The 15,002-nt window shown below is 41.3% G+C and overlaps 1 protein-coding gene across 1 annotated transcript in view; it reads left to right on the top strand.

The window, feature by feature from the left end:
* Positions 1-15,002, top strand: part of L3mbtl4 (L3MBTL histone methyl-lysine binding protein 4) — a 318,439-nt gene that overhangs the window by 181,777 nt on the left and 121,660 nt on the right. The window contains exon 12 of the mRNA XM_028762233.1: positions 6,461-6,628. Coding sequence (XP_028618066.1) covers positions 6,461-6,628 — 168 coding nt within the window. The remainder of the gene's footprint in view (positions 1-6,460; positions 6,629-15,002) is intronic.

The following is a 15,002-nucleotide window of genomic DNA, read 5'->3' as shown; positions in this document are numbered from 1 at the left end:
TACATATACATATATATGTGTGTGTATATACATATATATATATATATATATATATATATATAATATTTGTGTGTATGTGTATTTTAGAGAGATTTTTCTATCTTAATGTGTGGAAACAATAAAACACTGTATCTCTTGTATGAAATCCTAATCTTCACAAAAGTAAAATCAGCCTCAACTTAAGTCATATGTTAACTCTTAGACATTTTTATGAAGAGTTTACAGCTATAATACAGTTTCAGAGCTTTGTGTCTCAATATACATCCTATCTTTGCTGCCATTCTTCAATGAAGTCAGTGTTTTTCTTAGGGAGAAGAGAGATGTTTGTTTACTCCTCAGCCTTACAACACAGGGTACTCATATTAAAGGTCCTGTGTCCTGGGGAGAGTTCACTGCACTTCTAATTTAAAAGCAATGAGGACATACTGGGAAACAGCTTCAGAGGAAGATATGGCTTCCTTAAGTCCTAGTCATAGCTTCACACATCGCCACTAACCTCAGCATGTCCCCACTGTGAGGACAAGGCTCTCTGCTATCTCTAGGACAAATGATAACTCAGCTGACATTCACCTTCTTCTTTCCTGTTTCCATTGTCATGGATCACTCTGTGATCTGATAGAGGCAGGGATTCAGTGATTCCTGGTGGCCCTTGGTTCTTAGAGGCAAAGACCCTCACACCTTCCATTCCATAAAAGGTTTCAAACAAAGACACCTCCCATCTGCCTCCCTGCTGTGATATTAGGATCAAACCTCCCAGACAGAGTATGACTTTTCAGTGTTTTCCTGTAGCCACCGATCAACTGGGTTCACCTCAAAGGGGGCTGGGAACAAAAGAGAGACAGAGGGCAAGAAAGAATGAAGCCAAGACAAAGTTCTCTGATCAAGGCTCAATGCTTTAATGTTTAGCTCTCAATTTAAAACGAAAGACCCCACCAGAACCCTTCCTAGTTTCAGCCAGAGATTGGTGAGGCAATCTGTTCTAGGTCATGGTCACGGCCGGAGATCTCAAGGCAAGCCCAGGGGCAGTTCTACTTTCAAGTTCCGGGCAACCAAGGTGGATAACTTCACCTAGATCCTTATCACTTGGTCTGTTGTGGTAAACAAGGTCTCTCAGGCCTGCTCAAGGCCAGGGGAAGGGCACATTTTCCTATCTCTGAGAGAGAAAAAAATGATATTGTTTAGTATTGGAAATAGATCACTTCACAAAAATATTAAATAGAGTAGGCCTGGAGGAGGTAGGTTCCTTGCATTTGGAGTAGAACTCTTTGAAATCCAGCTGCTGTCTGAATCTGGGATCCATGGGGCAGATTCCTGCATCTACCACCCTCATGGGAGCTACCTGCCTATTTCAGGCCACTTCACTTCTAGGGATGAGAAGTATGGTTGAGGACTTGACACTTCCCACAATTCTGCTGACTACTAGGTTGTTATTTATGTTTCGAAGGGCATCACTCGGAGCTACATCATCCTCACTGTATGCTTGTGTTTCTTTTCCATGCTGCCATTAAAGGCAAAGTAAATATTTGGGAAGGAGAAGGAACTTGGTGCCTAGAGGTTGGGAGTCGGGTAGCCTAGAAGCCCAGTGCTTCAACCTTTCCTGGATATCCTTGAGACTTTAGCTATACTTCAAATCAGAGGCTGTGACAATGTAACTTGTGACAACTTAATTACAGCTTCTAAAGTCCCAGTTTCCAAACTCTAGGACTTGACAGCAAATGGTTCATTGGCTTCTTGGCTTGAGTTTAGGAGATAAGGGTTGAATTCATAGAGGAGTATTGCAGGAGTATTTCTGGACCACAGTATACCATACCGGTAGGGCACCCAGATTCTAGTTACAGCAGCAGACAAAGACTAAGGCTGATGTTGATTTAAAGGAAAGCAAATCCTACAAGACTAATGGAACTTCAGAGCAGAGCAAACATACAGATGCCAGGTTGCCAGTACTTTCTGCTACTGCTGAACATCATGCCTGTAAAAATGGGGTTTGGGGAATTGCCCCTGAACTCCTGTCATCCTAGTGATTCCTGGAAACAAGGGGAACCACAGTGGCCCTAGGGATAAGGTGTCCCTGATGAGGAAGCAAGGACAGAGAAGCAGAAGGGTTCCCTGCCAGACATCAAATACAGGGATTCAGCATCGGCTGCCTGAGCGCCTCCCTCTCACACACTGACTTCACAGAAACGCAAAGGCAGATGTGCCTTCAGAATGCTCCTCTGAAAAAACTCGCAGTTTGTGTTTCCATTTAACTTCAGGTGCGAGGATCTAGTCTTACATATTCTCAACACAAATCTACCACATTATCTTAATGACTAATATCTCATCGAAGTGGCAGTGTAAGTTGCTAATGGTATTTGCAATTTTCTTCTCATCGAGAGGTAAAAAGGATCTGTCAAAGGGATAAAATCTCTTGCTTACTGGGACTGTCTTTCAGCTTTATGCTTGCTTGGCTTACATGTTCCCTTCATCGGCTAGACTGCTGAAGAATCAGGCACTGGCAGGTTTTTATAAAGGATTTGAATGATCCCTATGAAGCTCCTGGTATTAAACTAGTTCGGTTTCCTATGGGTCAGTCAAATAGATCACGCTGTCTCTTCACTCGCCTGCACTCAAGGGCTCCTCTGAGAGCTGAGGAGGAACAGGAAGTTGTTAGCTCCATCAGAAGAGCCAATACTCCCAAAGAGGCATCTGCTGTATGTAGTTTCCTCAGCCTGTCATCTGCTGCTGTCTCCACCCACAGTGACCTGGGGTCTTACAGTACTTCTCTACCAACCAGACACCGTGTTAGATCTTGAATATCAGAGATTTAATTCGAAGCAGTTTCAACATAGGTCACTTAGGGTTTCTACTGCTATGATGAAACACCATGACCAAAAGCAACATGGGTTTGTTCAACTTATAGTTCCACAGCATAGTCATCCATCAATGAGCGAAATCAGGGAAGAAACTCAAACAAGGGCAGAAACCTAAAGACAGGAACTAATGCAGAGGCCATGGAGAAGTGCTGCTTACTGGCTTTCTCCCCGAGATTTTCTGGCCTGATTCTTATATACCCTGGGATCACCTTCTCAAGGGAAGAACCACCCACAATGGGCTGTTCCTCCCACACCAATCACTAGTGAAGAAAATACACAATACACATGCCCATGGGGCAATATGGTAGAGGCATTTTATCAATTATGGTTCCCTCTTCCCAAATAATTCCAGCTTGTTTCAAGTTGACATAAAACTAGCCAGCCCAGAATGGGTTCCTTTTAGAGACATATTTGTCCAATATTTAGCTAACTATAAAGATGCAAAATTAATTCTAAAGCAGTTGACAGCTCTTCAAGATTTGTTTTTGTTTTCTATGTGGTGAGGCTGCAGAACCATGTGTACTCTTAAACAAACACCTGCGTGCCTATAGGAAAGTCGTGAGCTTGTGAGAAGGTGGGTCACCATCAGCACACCGTCGCTCTAGCCTTAACTAGTTTTCTGCAGAGTATGAGCCGTCACCCATCACAGCGCAGACACCCTCACAGCAGATTCACAACCTTGCTTCTGAAGCTCAGAACAATGTAAACAATTACACCCGAAAGCCGAGTCTCCCCACTGCATCTGTGCTTTCTTCATCTCTCATCAGTACCCTCTTAAATTCATCACCAGGCCTCTCTTCTGCAGAGTCCACTTTTGTCGTTTAATATATTCTTTTGAAGCTCCCCGTCTGTATTGTCAGAATCCAGGTCCTCACAGGCCTCATATGGCTGAATCAAAAACAACTTCATTCCAGAGATGCTCCCAGACATTCCTTATGAACATGGAAACAGAGCAGAAGTGAGTTCTGTCTGCACATAGACAAATGGTGAATGATGGCGTGCGTGCGGTAATGAATGACAGAGGGCTGAGGAGGTCAGAACTTCTTCCAGTTCAAGGAAATATTGAATAAGAGAGCTCTGTTAAGTTAGCTGTCTTTCTTTATGGTGCACCAATAAACTGGAGAGGTGGGAGCATTGGGATGGGGTGGGGAGGTGCAACAGCAGGTAGTAAGAGTCACTTAAAGTGCTGATAGGAAGTTAAAAGTTAAATAAATTTATGGCTTTGATCACTAAATCCTCCGTTAAGAGTCTGTGTTAGATGGACATTCACAATTCTGAGCAGCAGCTCCTGTAGCAGTAGTCGGTGATTGTGCATACAGAGAGGGTGGAACAAAACTTCTCCATCTCTATTGCTGGCATAAGGCCTTCCAGCTCTTCTCTGCAGAAAGTGTTCTCTTAGCTTCCCAGTTGTACAGCCCAACTGCTTTCCTCTGCTTCACCTCGGGCCAATCACTAAGTTCTCCCAGATACTGAGCTGGTCCCTGGAATAACAATGCATCAGCATCCCCACTGTCTCTGCACAAGAATTATGCCATGATTTTTAAAAGTTCCTTGAGAATTTCATACTCAATGTAATATAATATTATTATTAAAATATAACAATATTTTTTATTTTTATACTCTTTCTAACCCCAGTTCCTTCCAGATCCCTTGCCACTTCCCTAGTCATCTGATTTGCTATTCATGCCAGATGCTGTCTGATCTATGCCATAGCTTCTTAACATGCCTTTTTGAGATTTTCCACCTCTGTCCACCTCTGGGACTAGTAAATTAATAACTAGGGGATTCTTAAGACAGTGTAGAGAATGGAAAATTTGCTTAGGTTGTGTGAAGTTTTTGGGTGTGTAGTAACAATAATATATGTGAAACACCTGGTTCTGTGAGCTTGTGGTACACACTCAACAAATATATTTCTTATTTTTATTATGAATTGTGTTCACTGGTCTGAGTGTCTTAAGTTCTTTGTCAAATTCATAGTCTCTACTGTGCCTAGCCCCTAGTCACTACTCATTTATGAGATTCATTATATTATTCTGTAAGATGTATTATTATAATCAATAACTGAAAGATTAATAGACCAATAAACCAGCACCCTCCAATCTGTAGCAGAGGCTGTTAGCCAACAATGGTACCATCCATGATACTGACATACATGTATACATGCGCACACATGCACATACATACACACATATGCATGCACATGCACACACACATGCACACACACATACATGCATGCACATATACACACATACACATGATACCTTTCCACACTGAACCAGGACGGTGCCCTGACCTCAATTCTAGAAGCCAATTCCCAACAAAGCCTGCCACTAAAGTGTTTCTGCAGTGAGCATGCTTATAAACCTTTCTACCATAAAAAAACTCATTCTACCATAAATAGAGGGAAGTTTGCTTTGGTCCATGATTTAATTTTCAGTTGCTTGTGAAGGATTTATTTTGTGTTATTTGTGTTATATAAGCAGAGAGTAAAGAGGCAGTGCCTTCCTAGAGAAGGCAACTGTCTCTACATTGATGTACTTGGCCATGTATGCCTCTAGATACAGCCTCTAACAGTGTGGGGGTGGTAATTATGGTCTAACAGATCTCAATGTGAGACTGTGACAGTCTATCTTACAAGGTGTGTGTGTGTGTGCGTGCCTGTGTGTGCTTATGCATGTGTGTGTGTCCATGTATGTGTGTGGATATATGTGTGTATGTGTGCACTTGCGTGTGCTAGTGTGTGTGTTTTCTCCACCATAGAACTCTTCTGATTTAGCCCTGCTTTTCTCTTACTCTACTGTGGGGAACTCAGAGCCTAAGAGAAAAAGCACCTTTTCAGAGAGGGTATCTAAGTGATCTATTGTGTCTTCACTTCCCTGGTAGTTGCTACACCACAGCTGGCAGTAGCAAGTATTTGAAGACTCTTTTGGAGACAAGGCCATGAACACAGAAGTGAAAAGGAGCATGATCAGCCGGAACATGTGCTCTAGCTGACTCTTCAACAAAGAGCCAACATTCTAAATTAAGGGTTCAGCTTGATAATGAGGAGCAAGAAGAGCCCCAGGCCACCTGGGCTGTGGTCTCCTTAGCCATCTAATAATGTCCTCATGAGACCCAACACCAGTCCTCCTAAACAAGTGTAGGAGGTTTAAGCAGAAAAATGCAGCCACAGTGTTTCTGAACACATGGCTGTTAAGCCCTAAAGAGAACTCATATTCTCTGGGAGTGGCAGCGATTCTTAGCTACCCCAGCACTGGTGAAACAAGTAGATAACAAGGTCTTAGGTACTTGAGAGAACAGGCTGAGTGAAGTGGTATTTGGCATCCTCTCTGCTACATGAGAAGCACATCTGGATGTTATTCCCAGGTTTCCAAAATCACAAATGCTGGATGTGCTAATGAATCTGCCTATAACACATTGCTGAATGGCCTCTAGCTGGAGACTTTCTTTCTCAAAAGGCAATATGGAAGGAAACTATTAGAGTCTATACATGTGAGAGAAGAAAGTCTCTTAGTTTTAAATATTAAGTGTATGTCCATTCTAATAACAACACACCCTGATTTGTCCTGGTAAGCTAACAGCTGTGCTTTCCCTTTTACATCAACCAGTGCTTTTGGATGCCCATACTCAGACGTGAACTTGAAAAGAGAGGCAGCACTTCAGGATCGCCTGAGAGAACAAACACAGGCAAATTTGGAACTCGATCCTTCACATTCCAAATCAGAAAACCCCTGTAATTTGAATTTCAACGGAAAATGTGAGAAAGCGAACAGTCAGTGCAGGTAAGAAACTCTGGAAAGTTGAACCAGAAAGAGAACTCTATGGAATTCTAGTAGAACAAATTTATTGCCGGTTCCTTAGATTTTGTCAAGGTAATTCTTTGGTATAATGTTATATTTAGTATCTCATAGAGTTAACTGGCTACTCCCTCAAATGTTAGAATATATGCCTCTTCTGTATGTACAAATCTTGTTAGCAGCAGAGAGTGCATCTCATATGTGTGGTCCTAAAAGATTCCCTTTGATCTTGCAAACGCCTCTCTTCTTTGTACTCATTTCACCAGTGATATCTTCTGGCGAGAGCTGAGAATTTATCTGCTGAGGCACACTAGGATTCCCCCTGAGACCTGTTAGTATTCTGTGTCTCTTCAATCCATCGATGCCTGAGATATAAGTTCAGAGTCTCCTAACTTTCTTTACTAAATCAATAGGAACACATCACTTTTTCTATATCCTAAGTTATTTTTTTTTGAGGGGGGAGGTTCAATTTTTAACTATTCAATTGTTTGATGAGATACTTTCAGATACAACCTTATTTGATCTTTTAAAAACTCCAACAAACAATCTAAATAACATCTTTTCTTCAAAGTACTCCCATCATCCCTGCTAGAAATTGCACAGGTAAATCAAACATTAAATACATAACTGGAAGCCAGACAAAGACCAGTGAGAAAAGTGTTCAACTCCATGTCAGGCAGGAGTCCTATCCAGGTCTTGGAACTCACCAAACCATCTGTGGTTGATAGAAGAGGCTCTTCCTTGTCTCAAACTTATCCCATGGGTCGAGTTCTCTTAGGACAGCTTTGCTCATTTATACCCGAAGTCCCCAAGTTGTACATGTTCACTGGGAGAACTGCATTCGGCAGACATGTTCTCACATATATGTCGCATGCTGTATGTTGCTGCATGTATTTAGATCCATGCTACTTTCATACCAGTGGCGTAGAACATGTGGAAGACATTTTATTTCTGTTAAGCAGCTATTTTGATTTCAGCGGCTCAGCACAGGATTGCAGCTCAGCTCCCTCTCAGTTGTGTGATCTTTTCCATATGCACACGCATGCCTCTATTTTTGTAGCGGTGTCTTGCATTTTTATTATTTACTGAACACCCACTCCTCTGTTGAAGCTTCACAGGCTCTGGCTGTTCTTTGCTGCCTGTTCACACCCACACTGTGTACAACGAGAGCACGCGTGTTCTTTCTTTTTCCCCGATTGAAGAAGGCTTCCTCTTTTTTTTCTTTCTCTTTTTAAAATGATTGTCTCCAGGAACAACATTTATTTATTCCAAAATCATAGAGGCATCTGCATCCATGTACTTGCTTTCTTTTTGCCTCATTCTGTTATATTTTTTTCCAAGTGAATATCTGTCCAGTTACACTTGCAAATATTTTAGATATTCATCTTCAGCATCATGTGGCACAGAGACTAAGCAGGTCTTGAGCTGCGTTTAAAAAGTATTATATGGCCTTAGTGGTTACCTAAGCCATTTTTCCCCAGCAAACACAGGTATCTCATCATCACCCCATCTCAAATTCCTCAAAGGGAGTTCCCTCTTCTGATGTTTTATTGAGTGCTGTACTACTTCTGAAGGGCTTCACACAATAATAGTATAACAGGTAGAACAGTGAATACAGAGAGAGCAGTACTTTAGCTAATGATTGAATGCGGAAGTCTCAAGTGACACTATGTTATCCAGTCCCATGCTGTGTACATTCTGAACTGTGTCAGTACCTGCAGGAAGTGGAGATGCCCCCCCCCCATGTCAGACATTCACAGAATTGGCATCATGGCCACGCTCACTTAAACTCACTCCCATCCCTGATCTTGCTTGTGGTTGTGAACACGATTTTCAGAATCTGGGGGGAAAAAAAAGAGCAGAAAACCAACACTGGATGCTCCATGGGCTAACTGTGTGCAGATAAAATGCAGTTCAGTTCCCTTCCTTGTTTCCTGGTGGTACTTCCCTGAGGCTGTCACTGATCTAACCCATAGCATTAAAATACCATGATCAATCATAGATGGCATTTGACTTCCATGTGTCTTCTCTGTCCTGAGCTTTGCACAGGATTCTGTTATTTCCTTCACAAGCAAACTTTGTTCCAGTAGCATTGCCAGACTTCTGAAACTTCACATGGAAATGCAGCATTGTCATACAGGTACACATGCACATACGTGTACACACAAAAAGACATAAACTATAGATATCAACAGGGAGGGAGGGAGGGAGGGAGGGAGGGAAGGAGGGAGAGAGAGAGAGAGAGAGCGCTTTGCAGCTTTTCAGTGAGGTCATTAGAAGCATATTTATGACTATAATTTACCTTCATATTAGAATGTCTATTTATGGTCACATTTTTTTTTAAATTAAAGGATCACATTTTAAAACCCAGTAGGATATATCTACCAAGAGTCCATAAGATTGACCTGTGAAAAGTCAGATATTCCTGTTGTATTAACCTTTAGAACTCAGACTCACAATATCACAACAGGTGGCAACAATTGAAAGAACGTATTTAGCTTACATGAAATTTATATTCTTATTTTAGTTTGAATACGATGCTTATATTCTTTATTCTTGTGTTGCTAGAGTAAGCAATGGTACATTCATGATGCAGTCAATGGGGACACAGTGCTTCATATGAGTTTTTTACTTAGGTATGTACTGCATGCCTGGAAGCACCTTTGATGTGTGTACTTAACAGTTTATACCTTCTTATCATCTTGCGCTTTGGGTGCAATGGAGATTCTTGACATCACAGCATTGCCATTTGTAGTGAGGAATGCTGTACTCAGGAAGTAGAGACCCCTTGTCTGTCAATCCAAGACCCAAACCTGAGCCATTACAGCCAGCATATTTCTATCCCATGTAGTAAAAACATAGAATATACTAATAATTGCTATTGTTTTAGTATTAAAGTCCCTTTGAGCTAAACAGTTCATATCATACAATCTTACTAGTTTTATCTTATATTATGAAAGTCCTGGCTTTTTTTCTTATTCAGATTTTATCACATTGATAACTGAAGTTCAGCACATTCATGTAATGTGTTCAAACTGACACAGATAATCACTCCTCTGGAGAGGTTGGGGGTTGAATACACAAATGCCTGACTTCAAGTCCTAAGCATGTTCAATCACATCCAGCCCAAGAGAGAGAGAAGACAGCATGAGACTTTAAGAAGGTCTGACTGGGTATACTGTCACTGTTTTATACTTCTGGCTATGAATTTTAGGGTTGAGTATGGTACGTATAATTTTTTAAAATAACATATTTTGTAAAAAAGGTTTTTTAAACATAAAGAAAAAATCATAATTTTTAAATCTTACGTTATAAAAACAAAATTCCTTATGGGCGACACCATGTGTCCTCTCCCCCCCACCCCCATGCTTTCTATGATCTTTGGTTCACATAATACAAAATTCCCTGCCTCTAACATATTTCTCTGTAATATGCTAAAGGCAGGAGAGTAATGCTAGAACCACGAGATGTCTTTATGATAAACATAATTCCTGTGGAATGCAGCTGCCCCTGCACTGTCTGTTGGCACTTTGTCTCAGTTCAGAGGAGACCCTGTCTCCAGTTTTTTTCTCCCCTAAGTGTTCTGTGATAACTGCTTCTGCCTTCCCAAAGCTGCCATCACCATGATATTAAATTGGCACAACTGATAGTTCCACCATGCACTGAAATTCCTGTCATCTTTCATCCGGTGCTACTAATTTTTTTTTTAATTTAAGAAGCTAAGAAAATGCCACGTTATCTTCTCCAATGCCTGCCGCTTCTCAGGTTTATATACCCCTCGAAGGTCTGTGTTGATAACAGAACCGAGCTGGAGAAATTGCAATAATCAAAGTGAACCGCACGTAATGGAATTGTCTCTTAATGATCCTGATAATAAACTGTGCTTCCGTGAACCAACTAGCTTCTTTACACCTCTCAAATTAGCTGTAACATAAAATACATTTCTATGGGGCTGTTCTCTAAATATTAACAGTTTTCCCACATATTAACCTTCCATGTTGTTCCATCGATTTTCTGTAACTCACTAGGCTTCCTCTTTGCTTAGGGCCAGTGGTGGGTGTCCCCAGTCAGCCTTGACCTCATCAGCCACAGTGTTGCTTGTTTTCCAGCCTTATGAGTCTATTCCGGCCCTCAACCCCAGGTTACCTTCCATCCGTAGCTCCTCCCTTGCTCGTGGCTTCACTCTCTCTGTACCACTCTGAACAGTTCCCACCGATGTGAGCATCCCAAGAAAAGAGACTATTTTTTTATGCTTCCGTGTTTCTGACACCTAGGATACTATCTGGTGCTTAGTAGGCTCTCAGAAAATGAAATAGATTTAGCAGCCAATATGTGCCCAAGGCTTGGGGGCGTTGGGAGGCAGAGTCAGGGAAGAGGCAGCTCCTCTCCTGCCCTGGACCCTCAGTGCTTTTGCTCTATGTCACCCTTGAGTGGCTTTCCTGTGTGTGTACATGTTTGGTGCTTTACTGTACGTGCCTTTTGCTCCTCAAAGCATGACAGATGGCAAGCATGAGAACTTGTGTTCTAATCTTCAGGCTCTGCTTCATTACCTTGCTACACCGTAGGTTCTTTAGTGCGTCTGAGTTCACTGAGTCACTTACTGACATTCGTGCTCCTCTGAGAGTCTCCTCTTCTTTAGGATAAATGCAAATGGGAGAACTCACATATTACACTTTAATTAGGGCATACAGATAGATATAGCTATTGATATAGGCACTACCCTGTAGCCTGGCCTGGACTATAGTGGAGACTCTTGAAGTAATTATCCATATCTTTTTTTTTTCACTACTTCTATACAATTTGCTGACTTTAAAACCTTAGGATTGGCCTAGTTACAGTTCTCTACGTAACAACCATCTAGGGACCAGCAGGAACTTAGATCTTCGTTTACTTGGTCAGAGAGAAAACTCAGCATCTGTAACTAAATTAAGCCCCTTAATCAAGGAATCCGTGATCAACTTCTTCAATGTAGGAATGAAGAGATGGAAGCCAATAACTATACCCTCTCATTAACACTGTTGGTGGCAAGCCTGTGCTGTGTGACTTCCTATTGTATGTTTGCTTGCTATTCTGTACCATGGACTACCCAGTGTTACAATACTATCAGAACCAAATTGGGTTGTATCATATAGATGGCCTAGTGATACTTATCATGTTACATGAGGGACCCAGAACATAGCTGGATGCTAAAATTAAAGCTATCCATTCACCCTCTCATGATTGGTCCCTTCAAACCACATCTGGGATGGAGCCACTCAAACTGCAGTGGTTCAGCCATGGCCTAAACAGTGAGAAATTTATGTCCTTATCCTTCATAGTAATAAAGCCATCCTAGCTGCTCATTCGGCTGCAGGACAGGACCGAAATTAAGGCAGAGGGTTTCTAGTCACTGTGGACTGGGCAGTGGGCATGTAAGTGTTCTTTGCTGCCAAGATGTGGGTGAACACTGTTGCTCCAGAGAACAGCAGAGATGAAGAAAGGGAAGAGGTCATGGTTGGGACGAGTGGTGTGAAAAAGTAACATGGGGATAAAGAAAAGGATGAAACCTACAACCTACTGAGCAGCTTCCTATAGCAGAGGCCTCACGGCTGTGGTGGTAGGAAACACTAAGCAATGAGAAAAGAAAACATCCTTCTTTGAAGGCTTAAAATGACATAAGCCATCAACTGGGTTGCAGTGAAAGGATTCAGCCCTCTGAGCCCCAGGGTCCCGGTCCTTTAGCACCTGCTGGGGGCAGCCTTATTGTCCTCAGCAAACCTCAGACCTGCAGAACGGTACAGACATGTATACACCTATACACCCAGCACAGGTCTCAGTAAGATCCTAAAAGAGGTTTTTCCTGGGATGACTCTCGCCAGACAGTTTCTAATTTATTGTGAATCTCTGGGTCACTGCTGCCCTGTCTTGGCCAGGGCTCTTTGTGATTAAGCGCTACAGAACACTGTATTCTAAGATCTACATGCTTCCTTGTGTAAAGCAAATATTAGTGTTCTTAGACCCCAGAAAAATAAAACTGCTGCCTGAGGACCCTCGGGCGCTTCTTCTCATCATTAGACAAGATCTAAATCTGGCCTTAAAAATAATCATTTGCCTTCTATTTGTTTGCATAGTGAGCCAGGGGCAGTTAACATGATTTTATCATTAAGAAAACAATATTACTTGTTTACTATGAGAAAATTAGAAAATACAGATGAGTAAAATTAAAACATATAGTCCTGGAGAGATGGCTCAGTAGTTAAGAGCACTGGCTGCTCCTCCAGAAGATGCAGCCGCAACTCTCCTGTAACTCAAATGATGGCTCACAACCATTTGTGATTCTAGTTCCAGGGCATCTGATACCTTCCACTCTCTATGGGAAGCAGGCATACACATGGTGCACAGGTCATGCATGCAGGCAAAACACCTATAAATATAAAATAAAAAGTAAAGAAATAAAACATTAAAGCCTAAGAATATTAATAATGTACAGGCTTCTTCTACCTGGCACCCTAACCGGTACAGACTAAAGAGAATCATTAAAAGTTAAACATGTCTCATCCCTATTCTGTTCATCTCTGCAAACTGAAGTTACTTGTGATAACGACCACACATCGTCAATGTCTACATCTTTATAGAAATGTAAAGGTAGAACCTCCCTCCCTCTTTACAAACTTCATATTAAATGGCTTTAACATGCAACAAGTCTTACATTTAAGAATGCGTCATGAGGATCTGGTATTGTAGCTAAACTAGTAAGTTGTGTGTTGCACGTGTGTGAGGAGGACTTGGGTACAGATGCACAAGTCCCACATATAAATTGGGAGTAGTAGTAACACCTGTAACCCCAGCTCTACGGGAGTAGAGTTAGTGGATCCTTGTAACTCACTGGTTCGCCAACCAAGGCATTCTGTGAGCTCCAGGTTCAGTGAGAAATCTTGTCACAAAAATAAAAATAAAATAAAATAATAAAATAAAATAAAAGTGGAGAATGACTAAGAAAAATGTCCAAGGCCAAAGCCAACACACACACACACACACACACACACACACACACACACATACACACACACACACACACAGGATGCATCAGAAATACATTAGTAAATCAACACAAATGTGACCGTGCATCATTTTTAACAGCTGCATCATATTCTGTACATGGCTGTTTTTTGTCCATCCAACCCATTCCTTTCTTGACAAGTACTTTACCATATTTTCCCCCATATAAATAGACCACAGAGAATATTTTCACACCTGCCTTTCTTTAACAGATATTTCATACTGTCACATTTCTAAGGGACTGACTATCGTTAATTTATAAACTAAAAGTAACATAAGAACCTTTAAGTGAACCACACAGGCTCTTGGCTCATTCTGTGGTCTTGTAAATGAATATATCATTGTCAGACATACAGGTACATGGGAACATGGGAAACAACTACATCCTTCAGTTTTTGTCCTGAGTTCCTGACTCTACCTCTCACCCCATAACACCCCATCCACAGTTCTTCCCATTTGATCTTCCACAGAGCTGTGCCCCTGCCTGCAAACCCACTGCATTTCCTGTAAGGAATTTTCATCTGAGCACATCTTCTGAAAGCCTGATGTAGTCACAAAGAGATACATATATACATACAACAGACAGACAGATAGACAAACAGACACACACATACAAACTCATATACACACATACATATACATACACACATACACTCATATGCATACACACACTCATATACACACATATACATACGCATTCTTATACACACATACATACACATACTCAATACACACACATACACACAAGCACACACAAATACAAATATACATACATACACACATACATGCATTCACATACATACACACATGTACATATACAAACATATACACAGACATACACACATACACATATATGCATTCACATACACACATATACACATATATATAATTACATGCATACATACATACATAGACACACGCAAACACACAGACACATACACAGACATACATAGACATACATAGACACACAAATACATGTACATATACACACACATATATACATACACACACACACACATAGACACACAGACACATACACAGACATACATAGACACACAAACACGCATACATATGCACACATACACACATATACACATACACACATACATATACACACATACACACATATACACATACATACATACACATACATACATATACATAGATACACACAGACACAGTCACATACACAGACATACATAGACACAGACACACAGACACGTACACATGACACACATACACACAGACACAATGCACACACATATACATACACACATACAGAGAGAGAGAGAGAGAGAGAGAGAGAGAGAGAGAG

Source organism: Grammomys surdaster, unplaced genomic scaffold (genome assembly GCF_004785775.1).
Source record: "Grammomys surdaster isolate TR1022 unplaced genomic scaffold, NIH_TR_1.0 132, whole genome shotgun sequence".
Taxonomy (NCBI): domain Eukaryota; kingdom Metazoa; phylum Chordata; class Mammalia; order Rodentia; family Muridae; genus Grammomys; species Grammomys surdaster.
Note: the sequence above shows the minus strand (reverse complement) of the source record. Positions and strands in the feature narration are given on the sequence as shown.